Source organism: Sinocyclocheilus grahami, unplaced genomic scaffold (genome assembly GCF_001515645.1).
Source record: "Sinocyclocheilus grahami isolate Dianchi unplaced genomic scaffold, SAMN03320097.WGS_v1.1 scaffold1588.1, whole genome shotgun sequence".
NCBI lineage: Eukaryota > Metazoa > Chordata > Actinopteri > Cypriniformes > Cyprinidae > Sinocyclocheilus > Sinocyclocheilus grahami.
This window is the reverse complement of record NW_015506767.1, coordinates 223,296-241,118: the sequence shown is the minus strand read 5'-3', so window position 1 is coordinate 241,118 and position 17,823 is coordinate 223,296. Positions and strand designations below refer to the sequence as shown.

At 37.1% G+C, this 17,823-nt stretch overlaps 1 protein-coding gene across 1 annotated transcript in view; it reads right to left on the bottom strand.

Annotated features, from left to right (window-relative positions):
• The window catches only part of LOC107571379 (gamma-aminobutyric acid receptor subunit beta-4-like), a 55,006-nt gene extending 38,096 nt beyond the window's left edge, over positions 1-16,910 (bottom strand). Inside the window, exons 1-2 of the mRNA XM_016257697.1 lie at positions 16,747-16,910; positions 15,421-15,515 (exon numbers count right to left, since the gene is read on the bottom strand). Of these exons, the coding sequence (XP_016113183.1) occupies positions 15,421-15,515; positions 16,747-16,910 (259 nt within the window). The remainder of the gene's footprint in view (positions 1-15,420; positions 15,516-16,746) is intronic.
• Positions 16,911-17,823: the final 913 nt, after the last annotated feature.

Genomic DNA, 17,823 nt, shown 5'->3' with positions numbered 1-17,823 from the left:
TTTTGGCTAAAGGTTGCAGGCTTGCCTTCTAGTGGTGTTGGTAATAGAACTCATGACTTTCCAGGAAATCCCTAATATGAACAAACATAGATATGTAAAGGTAGATGCCTCATTAGCGACTGTTTCTATGGGCCACTATACATAAGCCGTCCACCATATTGGAAGGGTCAACTTGACATCATTCACCATAATAATCAATGAATATTCGAAGATGCCACAATCCTTAAATAGCTGGTTCCGCCCCTCTCTCACATTCTCACCTGTGAAAGATTATCCCGTTTCTTCAGGGATTTAATTCAGGTTTTTACAACCCTCGGCTGGGCAGGATTGTGGCATCTTCGAATATTAATCGATTATTATGGTGAATGACGTCAAGATGACCGCTGCAAGATTGGCGGAAGCGTCTACGTGCTTGGAGCTGTCGAATGAGGCATCTACCTATACATATCTATGTGAACAAAGACATCCAGCTATCACTGTTACTGAATAAAAGAAGATATAAACACTTGAACTGATTAAACATGAAGACAGTAAACACATGTCAGACATATATAGTTTATCTGTGTTCTTCAAGCCATCTTGGGTATTTTCATAATAATAAAGTAAATTTATAATCTAATACTAATCGATTGAGGATTGAGATGCAGTGTCTTTCAATAATTCAGTGATTTTCTCCATCCTCCGATTCTGCTGCCATCTCTTGTTGTCGGATGGTACTATCATAGTAGAGTGTGTCAAACATGAAATATCAACCTTCTCCTGAACCGTTAATCATCTGACTCTCTCCTTTAAAAAAGCTTTAAAAAAATGTTAATTGCCAAATGTTAGAATACTTAATTGATTGAATTGCAAAATGTTATTTAAATAAATAAATAAACAAACGTAAAGCCGCGAGATGCATGATACACCGATAGATGGTTGTAATGCACTATTTTAGTATGTGATCTTTGTAAGAAGATGCTGTGCTGCTTCAGTCTGTTGCAGGTTCACAGAATGGAATGTAGCTATTTGCCCCTTTCACACAGTAATACCAGTAAATTGCCGTAAAATTACAGGAACGACCTACCGGTAAATACAAAAAATGCGCTTTTCATACATGCAACGACGTTCCATCTTTTTACCGGTAAAGCACCATTCACCATTCACACATAATGGTAAATTCTTTGACATCATCAACTGGAAATGTCATACGCGGTCAGTGTTTTTGTTGATGTTTAAATTTTTGTGTCAAACGTTCACATTCAAGCAGTTGCTTTTGGTCCAGAGACATCCTATTAGACAACTTCAAACCGAACTACACAGCGCGGAGTAAATGCGTCATCTGCGTCAGAATGTTATGATTGGCCCAGAGCTCTGGATCAACAGCTCTGGATTGGCCCAGAGTAGACGTCTTACATCAGCGTGTTCTGAACTTGTACGTGCTAATACAAATCTTGATTCTGCATTCACATAGAGCAGATTACCGGTAATATACTGGTAATATTACAACTTTTCAAAATTTGTTCTGGCAATTTACCTGTATTTTTGAAAAGTTCCTGTTCACACATGATCTCTTAACGATAATTTACCAGTAAAGTATATATGTGTGAAAGGGGCTATTATTGCACTACATCGCTATTTGCTGGAAAAAGTAGTTAGCTACTGGAAAAGCTACATTGTTTTAAAAGTAGCTGAGCTACTGTCAAGCTACTGCAAAATGTAGTTACGTTAGTAGCGTCGCTACTTGCAGCTAGCTACTCCCCAACACTAATGATGGAAACCATCTATGGGAAAATTTATTTGAAGTGTAATTTGGTTGATTGATTTTTTTTTAGTTTGGCTCAAATCCCATTCGTTTACATGGAGAGGGAGAGTTTTACGACCTATACTGCAGCCAGCCACCTGACGGCGATCAAAATGTTTTGGCTTTACTTGAGAATTTGTGTGGCACACTTGGGTGAATCTCATGAAAATGGATCATATTTCACCCCCAAATCAAATCAAATCAAATCCAAAAATAACATTATTTTAATTCATTAATTCATTAATGAGGGTGTCAAATGAAAATTTCTGGCATTCACCCTATAAATTGTACCAATTACATTTACTTACTTTTTACAAGACATGGCACAGTGCAGATTCCAACCTGTCTCCTGTATATGAATACTATGGTGGAACATGCATATGCCAATCAATATTTCCAAAAAAGTAATTTAACTTGTGACTGTGTTTATCAGGTGATTGACCACTGTGATGTGTTGATTCTATCAGAAGCAGTAGTTCAGAACTATAAAGCATGATACATTTACCACAGAAATGAATAATAATAATAATAATACTAATACCAGACATTATTGGCCAGTCATCGACCACTACCATCCATGCTGTTAAGACTTCAGCCCAATATTCCTGTCTTTAGTGTACTTTCCATCTAAAACTGCAGTTTCTTAAGCCATGATAAGCTACAAGCTACTCATAAGTTAAAGTAGTTAAGTTACAGACAAGCTACCGTTCTGAAAAAGTAGCTACATAGCTACACTACAGGTTACTACCGAAATGTAACTAGCTACATTTTATTTTCACAGAGACGTATATATCACAAATGACTGAATAAGTTATATAATATAAAATTTGATATTTAAAACTATTTAAAACTATGCTAATTATGATTTCAAAGTCTATTGTTTTATTACACACAGTATTTAAATATCTCAATCTGTCAAAAGTCAAAGTGCAAAATTGCAACAAATTATTATCAAATAATAATTAGACAAAAATGAATCATAAGACAATAACAATACCTAATTTTATTTTACAGATAACCATTGTTTTACAAAAAAACATGAATTATCATATGTTTACTTGAAATTTCTTTAGAGAGAAGTATTTGTTTATCCATTTATGCCCAAAATAGGACTGAGGGCGTATTACTGAGCGCCAAACACATGTAATGTCTGTTTCATTCATACTGGACACCAGAGGGCACCCTCGCTCAGAAACTCCGAATATGCATCACAGAAGTAATAGCAGAGATAGTCTTACTATAGGGAGATGAGAGGGTGTGTATTACTTACTATTAGAGAAAGCGTAACGGTCAATTGGATCACGTGTGCCTTAACCAATCACATTACAGCCTTGAGGTCACAGAATTTCAGTCATAGTTGTGCAACACTCAATCGCCGTTTACAGATACTGTAGGAATGAATGAGAAATGCCATAAGCTGTATCCCACCGGTCGCAAAAGTCAGTGACTTCTCTTATAAAACAGCATTTTCTTCAGTGTAAACTCTAAAAATAGTTAAATCCAGAAGTATTGTTTAGTGTAAAACATGTTAAAGATTAGCCGATAGGCTCTCGATTAATTAAATTATAAGCTGTTTCCTCTTAAAAGCTGTTTATACAGCGTAGTGAAGCCTCTCCTCCATTGTTATCCATTAAAAAAAAAACGGCCTCTGGTCTCCTTTCCCACGTACTGGCAAACCAGATATTAGCCATTACACTTTTTGGCTAAAGGTTGCAGGCTTGCCTTCTAGTGGTGTTGGTAATAGAACTCATGACTTTCCAGGAAATCCCTAATATGAACAAACATAGATATGTAAAGGTAGATGCCTCATTAGCGACTGTTTCTATGGGCCACTATACATAAGCCGTCCACCATATTGGAAGGGTCAACTTGACATCATTCACCATAATAATCAATGAATATTCGAAGATGCCACAATCCTTAAATAGCTGGTTCCGCCCCTCTCTCACATTCTCACCTGTGAAAGATTATCCCGTTTCTTCAGGGATTTAATTCAGGTTTTTACAACCCTCGGCTGGGCAGGATTGTGGCATCTTCGAATATTAATCGATTATTATGGTGAATGACGTCAAGATGACCGCTGCAAGATTGGCGGAAGCGTCTACGTGCTTGGAGCTGTCGAATGAGGCATCTACCTATACATATCTATGTGAACAAAGACATCCAGCTATCACTGTTACTGAATAAAAGAAGATATAAACACTTGAACTGATTAAACATGAAGACAGTAAACACATGTCAGACATATATAGTTTATCTGTGTTCTTCAAGCCATCTTGGGTATTTTCATAATAATAAAGTAAATTTATAATCTAATACTAATCGATTGAGGATTGAGATGCAGTGTCTTTCAATAATTCAGTGATTTTCTCCATCCTCCGATTCTGCTGCCATCTCTTGTTGTCGGATGGTACTATCATAGTAGAGTGTGTCAAACATGAAATATCAACCTTCTCCTGAACCGTTAATCATCTGACTCTCTCCTTTAAAAAAGCTTTAAAAAAATGTTAATTGCCAAATGTTAGAATACTTAATTGATTGAATTGCAAAATGTTATTTAAATAAATAAATAAACAAACGTAAAGCCGCGAGATGCATGATACACCGATAGATGGTTGTAATGCACTATTTTAGTATGTGATCTTTGTAAGAAGATGCTGTGCTGCTTCAGTCTGTTGCAGGTTCACAGAATGGAATGTAGCTATTTGCCCCTTTCACACAGTAATACCAGTAAATTGCCGTAAAATTACAGGAACGACCTACCGGTAAATACAAAAAATGCGCTTTTCATACATGCAACGACGTTCCATCTTTTTACCGGTAAAGCACCATTCACCATTCACACATAATGGTAAATTCTTTGACATCATCAACTGGAAATGTCATACGCGGTCAGTGTTTTTGTTGATGTTTAAATTTTTGTGTCAAACGTTCACATTCAAGCAGTTGCTTTTGGTCCAGAGACATCCTATTAGACAACTTCAAACCGAACTACACAGCGCGGAGTAAATGCGTCATCTGCGTCAGAATGTTATGATTGGCCCAGAGCTCTGGATCAACAGCTCTGGATTGGCCCAGAGTAGACGTCTTACATCAGCGTGTTCTGAACTTGTACGTGCTAATACAAATCTTGATTCTGCATTCACATAGAGCAGATTACCGGTAATATACTGGTAATATTACAACTTTTCAAAATTTGTTCTGGCAATTTACCTGTATTTTTGAAAAGTTCCTGTTCACACATGATCTCTTAACGATAATTTACCAGTAAAGTATATATGTGTGAAAGGGGCTATTATTGCACTACATCGCTATTTGCTGGAAAAAGTAGTTAGCTACTGGAAAAGCTACATTGTTTTAAAAGTAGCTGAGCTACTGTCAAGCTACTGCAAAATGTAGTTACGTTAGTAGCGTCGCTACTTGCAGCTAGCTACTCCCCAACACTAATGATGGAAACCATCTATGGGAAAATTTATTTGAAGTGTAATTTGGTTGATTGATTTTTTTTTAGTTTGGCTCAAATCCCATTCGTTTACATGGAGAGGGAGAGTTTTACGACCTATACTGCAGCCAGCCACCTGACGGCGATCAAAATGTTTTGGCTTTACTTGAGAATTTGTGTGGCACACTTGGGTGAATCTCATGAAAATGGATCATATTTCACCCCCAAATCAAATCAAATCAAATCCAAAAATAACATTATTTTAATTCATTAATTCATTAATGAGGGTGTCAAATGAAAATTTCTGGCATTCACCCTATAAATTGTACCAATTACATTTACTTACTTTTTACAAGACATGGCACAGTGCAGATTCCAACCTGTCTCCTGTATATGAATACTATGGTGGAACATGCATATGCCAATCAATATTTCCAAAAAAGTAATTTAACTTGTGACTGTGTTTATCAGGTGATTGACCACTGTGATGTGTTGATTCTATCAGAAGCAGTAGTTCAGAACTATAAAGCATGATACATTTACCACAGAAATGAATAATAATAATAATAATACTAATACCAGACATTATTGGCCAGTCATCGACCACTACCATCCATGCTGTTAAGACTTCAGCCCAATATTCCTGTCTTTAGTGTACTTTCCATCTAAAACTGCAGTTTCTTAAGCCATTTAGTCTGACCTCATTGAGGCCAGCGTCTGCAAGATGACGGTGTGTTAGCAGTAAGTGCAAACTATTTCGAGAATGTGCTGATGTCCATGACAACCTAAACCTTAGGTGGGAGCAAACCCACTGCAGCAACATGATGTAATGTACTACACATCAGAGTATTTCAACTTTTTTCTCAGTTCTATGTTGTTGTCATGCTGCTGCTACAGTAGGGGATTGCTCATTGGTTTGAATAAAAAAAAGCCCACCCATAATTCTGATACCAAAATGTGGCTTGGTTGTCTCATTCAGTTTACGTCTATGGAACTGTTTTACAAGTGTTATTGTCTGCCAGGCACAGGTCGCAGGGTTTGAGGTATCATTCATGTATCAGTCATTTTTTCCTCATTAAAAAGGTTGCTAAAAATAATATTTTTGAAGAATATTTTAAAAATATACACTCACATGAGATATTTTTTCTATGTAGAGCAGGTTGCCTCAGGTGGACAGACATGTTAAAGGAATAGTTCATCCCAAAATGAAGGTGAGTAAATGATAAAATAATTTTCATGTCATTCCAATACCTGACTTTCTTCTGTGGAACACAAAGTGAGATGATTGAAGAATGTGTCTCAAAATATCTTGTTTTGTGTTCCACATAAAAAAAAGAAATGCAACCCAGGCTCATTGGAAAAACACGCTTGTGGCGACATTTCTGCAAAATGATATTATGTTGCCACACTTTCAAAGTGAAATATCCAGTGAGTAGCACTAAAAGCATGTTCAGTTTAATTCGAAAAAGATTAACAAGAATCTAGCAATGTTTTATTACATTGGTTGTTAGACATATTTAGTCCACCTACACTAAACCCTACACTAAACCATTACCAATAGTGATAACAATAACAAACATGAGAAACACAATGCATTTGCTGAGGCAAACATGACATTTTCAAGCTGATTTTAGGGGAAAACATAACTATTTTACGAGGTGGCAATTTTGCATTATTTTGTTCAGGGGGAACTGTACAAAGTCTTTATTAATCAGTAATCTGCCACTGTAATGAAAATTTGTGTGAAAAGGAATAAAAGCTGTTGGTGTTTTACTGGCACAACTGCAATAGTGATGCTTGCCTTAGTAAACGCCACTAAAAATGTAGTTCACCTGCAGAGAACAGCAATGCGTCTATGCGGTAACTCCAACCTGGTTTGATATCAAGATATATGGCAAAACCAAAGGCCTAGAGTAGCCTCATTCTTGAGGGAAATGGGTCCATGTTCACAGCCTTACGGATGTGTCGCCACCATTTCAAACTTTGTTAACGGCGGGTTCTGAGACCACAAAACCCATTTTAGAGGTGATGACAGCTAGATTTACTGTCAAGTGCCATTCCCAGAGTCAGGGTCTCAAACTGGAAGGGAAGGAGAGGGTTGGTAGCCAAGTCCTCTCTTTTGCACTTCTTGTGCAAAACATCTGCACAGCAGTTCCCATTTTCCTGCCATTGGGGGGAGTTCTGCTGCTGGCCAGTGAATCATTGAACCTGTGCTTCATGTCCAAATCAAACACAGCAGACACCTGTTTGTCCATTTTCCTGGCATTTTAAAGGAGCCCAGTGAATATGCTGTGCCATATAAGCAGAATAAACTGTATTTGACTAGCACTTCATCCTCCATTTTGTCACATGAGTGTGTTACGCTTATACAGCTGTGGAGCAATATCAACTGGAAAAAGTAAAGAAATTATTGTATTGCTTAATAAGGGCAACTTGGTAAAATCGCAGCTGACATCACAGTGCAGCCCAGCTTTGCATTGTTTTCTTACACAAGCCCCTGAAAATGGTATATCACGGTAACATTCTGGCCAGCATTAAGACAGCGTACAGACATATACATCCTCCCAAGTTAAGATTTATCCAAAGCACCTTGCCCGCGACAGTTGCATGTAATGCACAGCAATGCATTAAGCTTGAAGGAGAAGTGTCAGCTTGTTCGTTCCATCAGAGTGACTACATATCATCAAACACACACACACACATACACTGTTGTCTAGTGCCGGGGATGGTAAATCACAGTGCTAACGAGGTGGTCTGCCCTCTGGCTACTCTGCACTGCTATTTGTCTAGGACTTGGCAACCATTTGGATTATATATCGGCCCTGCGATGTAAATGTACGCGTGAGATGTGGTGCCATATAGCACTTGAGTTAAGAATCCTATATGTTTGCATCTTTAACAGTAGATGCAGCATTAATCTAATGCAATTTCATGTTTTTCATCCTTGCTGTTTGAAATGCTTATGATTCAATTTTGTTTAGGAGAATATGGCTTTTGAGTTGAATGAAATGGGTATTGTCTCTGCTTTATGATACCGAGCAGCTCTACATGCTTTATAAATGTTTTCTATTACATGTTTATTACATAGTTATAGCACATCCGATATATTTTTGTGACATTTCTCAAAATCCCAAGCTAATTTATAAAGTGTGGATGTAACAAAGTTTTTAAAACATTGCCTATAGTACTAAAGTTGAAGGAGACGCCGATAACCCAGCACAGGAAAAACACTTACTGCTACAATTTACAGGCCACTGCTTTTTATTAGATTTCCTGCAGTCCACGGGGGCCACTTACATCTTGGGTAAAATGGTAAGCTCCTCAGAGATAATGTAATTAGCGGCCTTCAGTTCATAGTTTCATTTCAATGGTCTCTCTCTCTTAGACTACAGGCCTTACTCCTCAGGGAGCAGGACACCCGTCTTTTTCATATGAGGCTGAAGTATCAAGGGAATCTAGCATAGTGTGAATAACAGTAATCTGATGTGGGTTTTGTATCTTATATCCACATATTAAAATTGGCACACCATATCTGAATAAACACAAAAGCAAATGAAATTTAAAGGGGTCCTATTATGCTCTTTTACAAAGTCTTGATTTTGTTTTGGGGGTGTACTAGAACATGCTTGGTGGTTCGAAAAACGCATTATTTTTCACATAATTTACATTATTAAAGTACCTTTCTCCCCATCCTGGCACAAACGACTCGATTAGTTCTGGGTTTGATGAAGGCCCGCCTTCCGAAAAACGAAATGTGCTGTGATTGGTTAGCTGTCCCAGTGCATTGTGATTGGCGAACAGCTTAGACGGTGTTTCAGTACTACCACGCCCCCTTGCCAAAGCAGCGAGTTCCGTCTGCTCCGGTATAGTTAAGGATGGCGTCAATATTTCCATATCAATTTGAGTCGGATTCAGACCCCGAGAATATTGAACAAGAGGATCGCACAGAAACTTTGCACGCACATATTAGAGCGGTAACGCTATTTAAATTTTTTGGCTAAATCACGTTTTAAATACGATGTCAACAACCGCTTAAAAATAAGTGTATTTACTATGTACAGATAAGTGCAACGGTAATATGTATTGTGTTTATTATTCTTTAATTCTAACATTATACCATGAATTGCAGTGAAACTGTTATACAGTTGAATTTATTTATACCATAGACTCATAATTGAAGTGTAAATTCTGTGGATTACATCATTGTCCAGTATTGTACTGTCAGCAATTTAAAGAAACATTTTCATAACTGTAACATACATATTTACTCGACGCTACAGCAGCTCTTCGTCTTCGTTGTCGTTTTGTCTGATGCACTCAACCAAGCGTTCTAACCACGACCTCGCCCCTCCCCATGCACCCCCCAACCATTCAAATTTCCAAAGGCAGGAATTATTTTAATGATATTCTAAAGGGCCGCTTTGTGACATCACTAAACCCCGGAAAACAACGCTGTAGTCCAAACGAGCCGTTTGTTGTAGTTCTTGAAATTGTTTCTTTTAAAAACAAAATATCTCCCTTTGGAGTGGACTTTGAGGTTTGTAAGATCTTTGTTATACCCAAACATACACACTACACACTGACTAAAATTCAAAAAGTGAAAAAGCATAATAGGACCCGTTTAAAAGCAACAGTGGATGAATTGTCATGACATAACTTCAGTTTTGGTCTATTCATCAGACAGAGATATTATATGACTTTTGAAAACCTGGAACATGGTGCATAGGTCATCTGGACTGCTTTTAATAACATTTTAAAGTACACTTATTTTGATGTGTTGACTAACATGCTAAAGCACATCAAAAGTACTTGATATTCATTTTAATTGTAGCATGTCATTTTACATTACATTAAAATACACTAAATTGCAACTTCATCATTACAAATGAGTAATTATAAATATATTTAAATACTTGACATGCAAGTATCAATAGATATGTCTTTAAAGTGTATTTTAGTTTATCATAAATGCTTGTCACTATATTCAACAGTACAATTTAACCATTTTAAAGAGAGAAGTAATTATGAAATTACATATAAAGATGTTCTCCTTAATTGGGTAAAAAAGCACACTTAAGTACTATAACTAATTGCATTTAATATAAACTTAAAAATGAATGTATAATAAACAAACATATAATATATAAATAATAGATAATACATGTAGCAATTTAGTTCAAAAGGGAAATGCACATAATTACAATTGATTATAATTAATAACAATTATTCATATCAGCTGCCAGTAGTAACTGTCGCAGAATTAATATAACCATCAACTAATCTGTTTGTCCAGTGAACATTCAGTGTAATTTCATTCATTTTCGTGGCCACAGAAAATAACTTTCTTACAGTACTAGTGCATTGGAGCATGTAACAAGATCGGATCGTAAAGGAGGTCAGTGAGCCAATGCTGACTTACACTTTCGGAGGGAAAGTTTACCTTTGCCTCCGAACATGGTATTTTGCATATGCAACTGGATTGGGTGCTGATGCAAAAACTATTAAAGATTCTTAGAACATGAATATGTTGCATAGGTATCAACATATAATATACACTCACATTTAGATCATCAAAATACGAATTCATAGATACCAAACATGGTATGCAAGGTTACATTAACTAGTGGTTCTATCATAAGCACACATAAAGCAGTATACAGTGCAAAAGGCTCTATACAAGACGGTAATAATCATACACACAATGACCTGGGGATATGCATTTCATTCATAGAAAAGTCTGGCTATGAATTAATGAAATAAGTCCTTTCCTATTGGCAGTATGCATCTGTTTTAAAGTGACTTCCAGTGGGGTGAGGTGAATACCATTGAGCCATATAAGCTATGTTATCTGACTGAGGTGTCCTGACTGCCATGGTAACCAGTGTCCTGGTTGGTCGTTCACAGACGTAATGGCACCCAGTCAGATTGCTGAGTGAGGGGTCTGTTGGATTATTTGTTAAATATAAAAAATAATAATGTGTCTGATTTGTCCATCCATTACATAAATTTGCAGTCAACATAAAATTACTGCAAGCGCCCCAAAAACATTACATTAATTTTGCACTTACGTATATTATTTCAAGCATATTATTTATGTAAAAAAGTGCTCTTTTCAAAAGTATACTAAATTGTACTTTTTTCCACAAGGGATTCTTGCAGAGTTTGTGTTGTATCAGTAGCACTGCTGTTGGCAATAATAGTGGCCATGTCACCAAATCAGAAAAGAGAAAGACAAATGTGGTTAATTGAGATAAACTCTTTAAATCTGAACCTTTCTGTGCAGGCAGATTGTAATAGGAATCTCAGTCAAACCATCCTCTGATTCAGACGAATAGACAGGAGCCTGTTCTGTCAGAATGCCCTGTGTGTGGGTGGATGTAAGTCTGGAGGGGTGCCGGGAAGCATGAACTGCTTACGTAATGTAAACACACACAGGTAAATGTTGTGTTGATGTTTACACATATGTACAGATGAGAGAGAACTATGACCCTGGTAAGTGAGAGTGAATGTAATTGTGTTTCATTTTTAACAAATAAATGTGTATGAATGCTTTTGTACCTTATATATGTACATAATGTAAATAATATAAATGCCTACAAACCTCAACACTCAGTCAGAAAAGGCTAATTATTATTATTTACTATAGGATTCAATTGTCCTAGTATGTAAGATGGATGGTTGGATTGATAGACTAATGGATGGATAGATTTTTAGTGTCGGGAAGTAAGTAAATAAAAGTAGTGATTTTATCACTTACAGTGATTACTAATCACCTACTAATTACAATATTTCACCAATAGAGCTGCAGCTCAAAAAGCAATATCCTGTTTTTAAGTCACATTGTATTGAAAAGAAAGTTAATTATGATTAATTTATAATATTATAATACTATTTTAGAAAATTGAGGGTCACTAGGATCATGATATCGTGGCCTAATGGTTAGAGAGTCGGACTCGTAACCCAAAGGTTGCGGGTTCGAGTCTCGTACCGGCAGGGATTGTAGGTGGGGGGAGTGAATGTACAGCGCTCTCTCCCACCTTCAATACCACGACTGAGATGCCCTTGAGCAAGGCACCGAACCCCCAACTGCTCCCCGGGTGCCGCAGCAAAAAAATGGCTGCCCATTGCTCCGGGTGTGTGTTCACGGTGTGTGTGTGTGTGTGTTCACTGCTGTGTGTGTGCACTTTGGATGGGTTAAATGCAGAGCACTAATTCCGAGTATGGGTCACTTGGCCACATGTCACTGTCACTTTATTTCACATATATATATTGTATATATAACAGTAAAAAAAAGAAAGAACCTGCCACATGTATGTCATCTTACATTTCATGAGGTCTGTTTGACTTGAAGTGGTGCTGGGCAGACCGATCAGTGTTTGACATCAAAGTAATGAAAAGCATTCTGCATGAAAGCATGCAGAGTCATCATATAAGCTGTATTCAGTATTATTCAGCAGCTTTTCAGCTTGCTCCGGAGCAAATTACCCTTCTCCATCCCCAGCTCCTCCTTTCGCCACAGTCAGGACTTGGCTTTCTGATATTCCTTGCTAATCAGACTCCTTTATCTTGAATAAAGTGTTACACTTAAATATCATTAAGTACATTAATGATATCTGCCTTGTTCTGTTCTGTTAACCCTGGGGGGGTTATTATTGCTGCTCTCCCTGCTCATTCATGACAGGCGGCATGGATGGGCAGGGAGGTTTTTGCCCAGAACAGAACCATACCACCAAACCAAACTTTATGCTAAGTATCTATCATTTTGACGATAGTGGTCCTGACAGAAACACAATTTGCAGGTGCAACCTTAATTGTATTAGCAAATTAGTACAGTAGTACAATCTATAATAAGGGATTTGCGCTTAAAAGAATGACAATGTCTTAGTTAAAAAACTGCATTGTGCAATGCTATTTCAGCACATTTTGAGGTTTGTTAAACTAGATTGCAGATATTTCGTTAATGGCATTTTATTGTTTTGCGCATGCAATACAGCGCGCTAAAATTGTGCAACTCTTTGTATGTGAATCCATGTATGCTCGCATGCGTAAGCAGGCTTTGAATTCATATGTTGGTGTGGTGCGATTTGAGGGGTGTGCACACACACAAATACACCACGACCAAACCCCGCGGCTATCCCTCTAGCCGGCCAAAGAGATGAAGCTCTTTTAGGACGGCCTGGTTTCTCAACCACCTAGCTGACCTCTTTCTTTCTCTCCATCACTATCCTCTCTGCTCTCTTCACCCTCTCTCTCTCTCTCTCTCTCTCTCTCTCTCTCTCTCTCTCTCTCTCGCTGGCTAGAATAGCTGTGGCCTGGGTCCAATTAAAATGCACGGCGCTCCAAAGCTGAAGTTGGTCAGCAGTTGTGTCAGGAGACTTGGGCTCTGACTGATGATGGAATTATCAGGATGTGATAGACTACAGTTCCCTGGCCTGCATCAGAGCGGATGCTGCTCCCAATACAAGTGTGTAGCGCTGCAGGGTAACTGACCTCACATCAGTGCTCTGTGGAGGGGCCATCACTGCTGATGAAATGGTTGAAAATTCTTTGTGTTGTAAAAATTGTGTTGAAGAGAAGAGCTGGGTAGTAACTGATTGCATGTAATCTGGATTACGTAATCAGATTCCAAAAATTAAGTACTTGCAATTAGATTACTTTTTAAAATACTTGGAATCAGACTACAGTTTATAGATTGCATGATTACATATTATTCACACAATAGCAATAAACTAGCAGTAAACATATATTTAGGAAGGGTTTTTATTTTGATTGTTATAAAATGGTTTATTTTAATTTTACATTTTTATGATTTAATCAATTATTAGCTTTTCATTAAACTCACGGACACTTTGCAGTTCCTTCACGAACCCCAGTTTGGGAAACCCTGACATAATGTAATGTTTAATGCACTTCATGTTGTAAATAACAAGGAATGGTATATATTTTCTTACACTTTGTATTTTTACGTCAGTATGATACAAGATTATCCTACAGTATTTAAATCAATGTGATAAACGACTTAGGTCAAAAGTAACCTAAAAGTAATTTAAAAGTTGTCCGATTATATTACCTAAAATGTGTAATGTAATGGATTATGTTACTAACTACAATTTTTTGTCATGTAATTTGGAATCAGTAGCGGACTACAATATGTAAGTAATCTACTACCCAATCTAGCTTCATTTAAGAGAACATAGAAAGTGTTAATTATCTCAAATTGGTCAATGTGTTCTAAAATACAACAATGCAGCACGGAATTCTATATCAGACTTGTCATTTCTACCAACAAATCCAAATACCAAAAAGCCTCTATGGTAAAAAAATTATACATTTTGAAAGCATCTTATATATATATGTGTGTATGTATGTATGTGTGTGTGTGTGTGTGTGTGTGTGTGTGTGTGTGTGTGTAGGTAGGTAGGTAGGTAGGTAGGTAGGTAGATAGATAGATAGATAGATAGATAGATAGATAGATAGATAGATAGATAGATAGATAGATAGACTGACTTGCTTCTTTGATGAAATACAAAAGTAATTTGCTGAAGGGCTGAACTGAAAAGTACATTCTGTAGCAAATAAAGTCTCTGCAATATCAGCGGACAAACAGAAGGCTTGTGATGAATAGCCGGACAAGTTGAATTCTGGGTGCGGTGAAACAAAATTTTCCCCGACTTTGTGGTTCGAAAAGCATCTCGTTGTCCTTCAACAATGTGAACGCGTGCAGAAATATGAACCATGAGCAGCAACCTAAAACTGTGTGCTCAGCCTTTGTGCAAACTGTACCAACACAACTTTTTACAGGGGGCGAGGGTACAGTACAGCACAAAATGCCTTTCCATCTCAAACAGTCCCTTGTTTTCTTTCAGTACTGCCTAACCTTGAGATTGATACTATTAAACCATGAGATGTTTCAGTAATTTCTAGAAAATGTCTGCCTTCATACATTCACATTAACATTAAGTGTTGACATGAGACCACAAGTAACAAACTTTAGTCTTAATATGTATATATATATATACGCATTTCAATTTTTCTTTCTTCCTACACAAGGAGATGCGGAAAATATTGCATGACTATGCACATACTACATCAGTCAATGATAATGTTTATCACTATACTCCAGATAAGTGACCTTTTCTACAGTGACTGGTGATGATTTACGATAGCTACATTTCTAATAAAGAATCACGTGTACCTCCGAAGTCTGGCCGAAGGCGGATGTCATACCCCTTCAGCAATTTGTCCACTGTCGTCTTGGCCACAGATATTCCGGTACTTCCGGTGGAGGTGCTGCAGGAGAGAGAATTGAGAGCACTTTTTGTTGAAATTCAGCTAAAGCAAAATATGCAACATATGGCTAATATGTTAATTTATGTGATTTGATTAAATCATATTTCCTTGATTTTATTGCACTGCATTTTGTATTTATTCAGATTTTCTTTTTTCTTGAGTGTTGCCAATCCGAAGAGGCTTAGATCAATATAATCACCACATAATCATTAACATAAATCTGTGGGATTGAACGATTCATTGATTTGTTTTTTTCCAGGGCATAAACTGTTACTGAAAGTGCCATTTACAGTAATCTCAAAAAGTACAAAAAGCACACTTCTTCACAAAAATGCACGACTGTCATTTTGCTTAATAACAAAAACCTTAAAACATCATATTGTCAGCAATCAACAGAGGGAGGTCAGTTCAACATGTAACTTTGACGACTGGTATGGCCGGGTTTATCTGCTTCAAACATGCAGTCTACAGCCAGGGGTTTTAACTTAGGGTCCTGGGACCCCTGAGGGTCTGTGAACAGATGGGTAGTTGATGCATAACATATTCCTTTTCTTCATCAACATCAAGATTTTAGGATAAAATGTATATGAATATTTAGATGAAATTGCAGACCGTTTTTACCTCTTTGCCCTCACCAGTTTTTTTTTGTAGATGGTTATGTGGTATGACAATTTGTTTTAAAAGCGCAAACATTCAGTCTCAATGACTATGAGGTCATTAAATCTGTATGCCTAATAATTAGTACATAAAATCATTTTCAATTCAGAATAGAATGTTGCACAGCAGGACGTATCAGCTAACAAAAATATGTAGTGTTACCTGTAAATATATATATAAAAAATGTATTCTGTTTAATAATGTATTAACGTTATTTAAAAAAAAAAAAAAAAAAAGTAAAATGTAGGTATTGGGGGTGCCTGGCTGAACATGTAAGTGGGGGTTCCTGCTGGGTCTTTAAAGGTTTAAGACTTCCTTTTTAGGGACATGTCTTAGTGTGTTTTTTACAACCAATAATTTGCAGAACAGCCTATATATGGCTTCAAAATGCATCTGTGGAAAAAAAGAAAAAAAAAAACCCTCAGCCATGCACACTAAACTGAAAGGAATGTAGTAAAACGTCAAAGTGGCATTAAGGTTTTAAGCAACCACTGTTGATTTCCATGATTACAATGTTTAAAGTATAATCAGGCATGTAATTTGTCTTACAGGTGTTCCACAAACACAGTGTGACATGGAGAAAAGATATGTGCATTCGGCCTCAGAGGCTTCAAAGCCACGTCGCATCTCAATGATCACCAGTGAACACATGTCATTAACCATTATTGACTGATAGGCGTCGTCGTTTTTATTCTTATTGGCTGAGTGATGATGGATCTCTTCTAACGCCAGCGACATGGTGGCATGGGTGGGGGTGGATCAGAAGAAAAACACTGATCATTTGTATATCCACTCAGTGGACCGTTGCATCAAAAACATATTGGTCACAGATGTTGGAAAACGTTGTTAAAGAAATACATTAATTAATTAATTAATTTGCTTATATGCGATTCAAAACACAGCTCTGTTATGAGCTGATTTTAATTGATGCCAGAATACTGAGTTGTCACTGATAAATCGCAAGCCCAAGTGCATGTAGAATATGGTTAGAAAGATGGTATATGTATTCATATAGCTGTACTAATTATTGTTTTTTTTATTCATTCATTTACTGTTTATCTGAACATGGATTTTTTTAAAAAGGGAATAATGCGTAAACCACACAAACGAAATAAATATTATGACGAATTATAAAGAAAAAAAAAAGTTTAGTTTTCAATAATATGCCTATATGCGCTGCATTTAAAGAAATGCAGCAGCAAATATCTGATGCAGACGTCAGAGCTTGTAGTCCATAGTACAACCTTATATGAAGCAGGAGCAGAAAAGAAAAAATGTGTATGTGTCACAATAAAGCGCTCGCAAATGTCCAAGATTTGTCTAGCGTACTGGAATAGCCCCCTTATCTCTCGATTGAATCCCCGAGCATGTTCCTGCACTTGTTCAGAGCAGATGATGACACACTTCAATTGCAATAACACCTCCAGGAACCGAGAAAACAATCAAGACTGGAACAAAAATCTCCGACGCACACGCTTGGATTTCAAAAGAAGAGAAAAGGACATTGTCCTTTTTTGAATGTGCTGAGTAAAATGTAGGTGTTTGTTGAAAAAATAAAATAAAAGCGAAAGCGAACTAAAGAGGAAAGGTAGTCTGTCCACGCGCGTGTCTAGCGGAGGAATGATGTCTGTACTTGTCGGCTCGCGAGCTG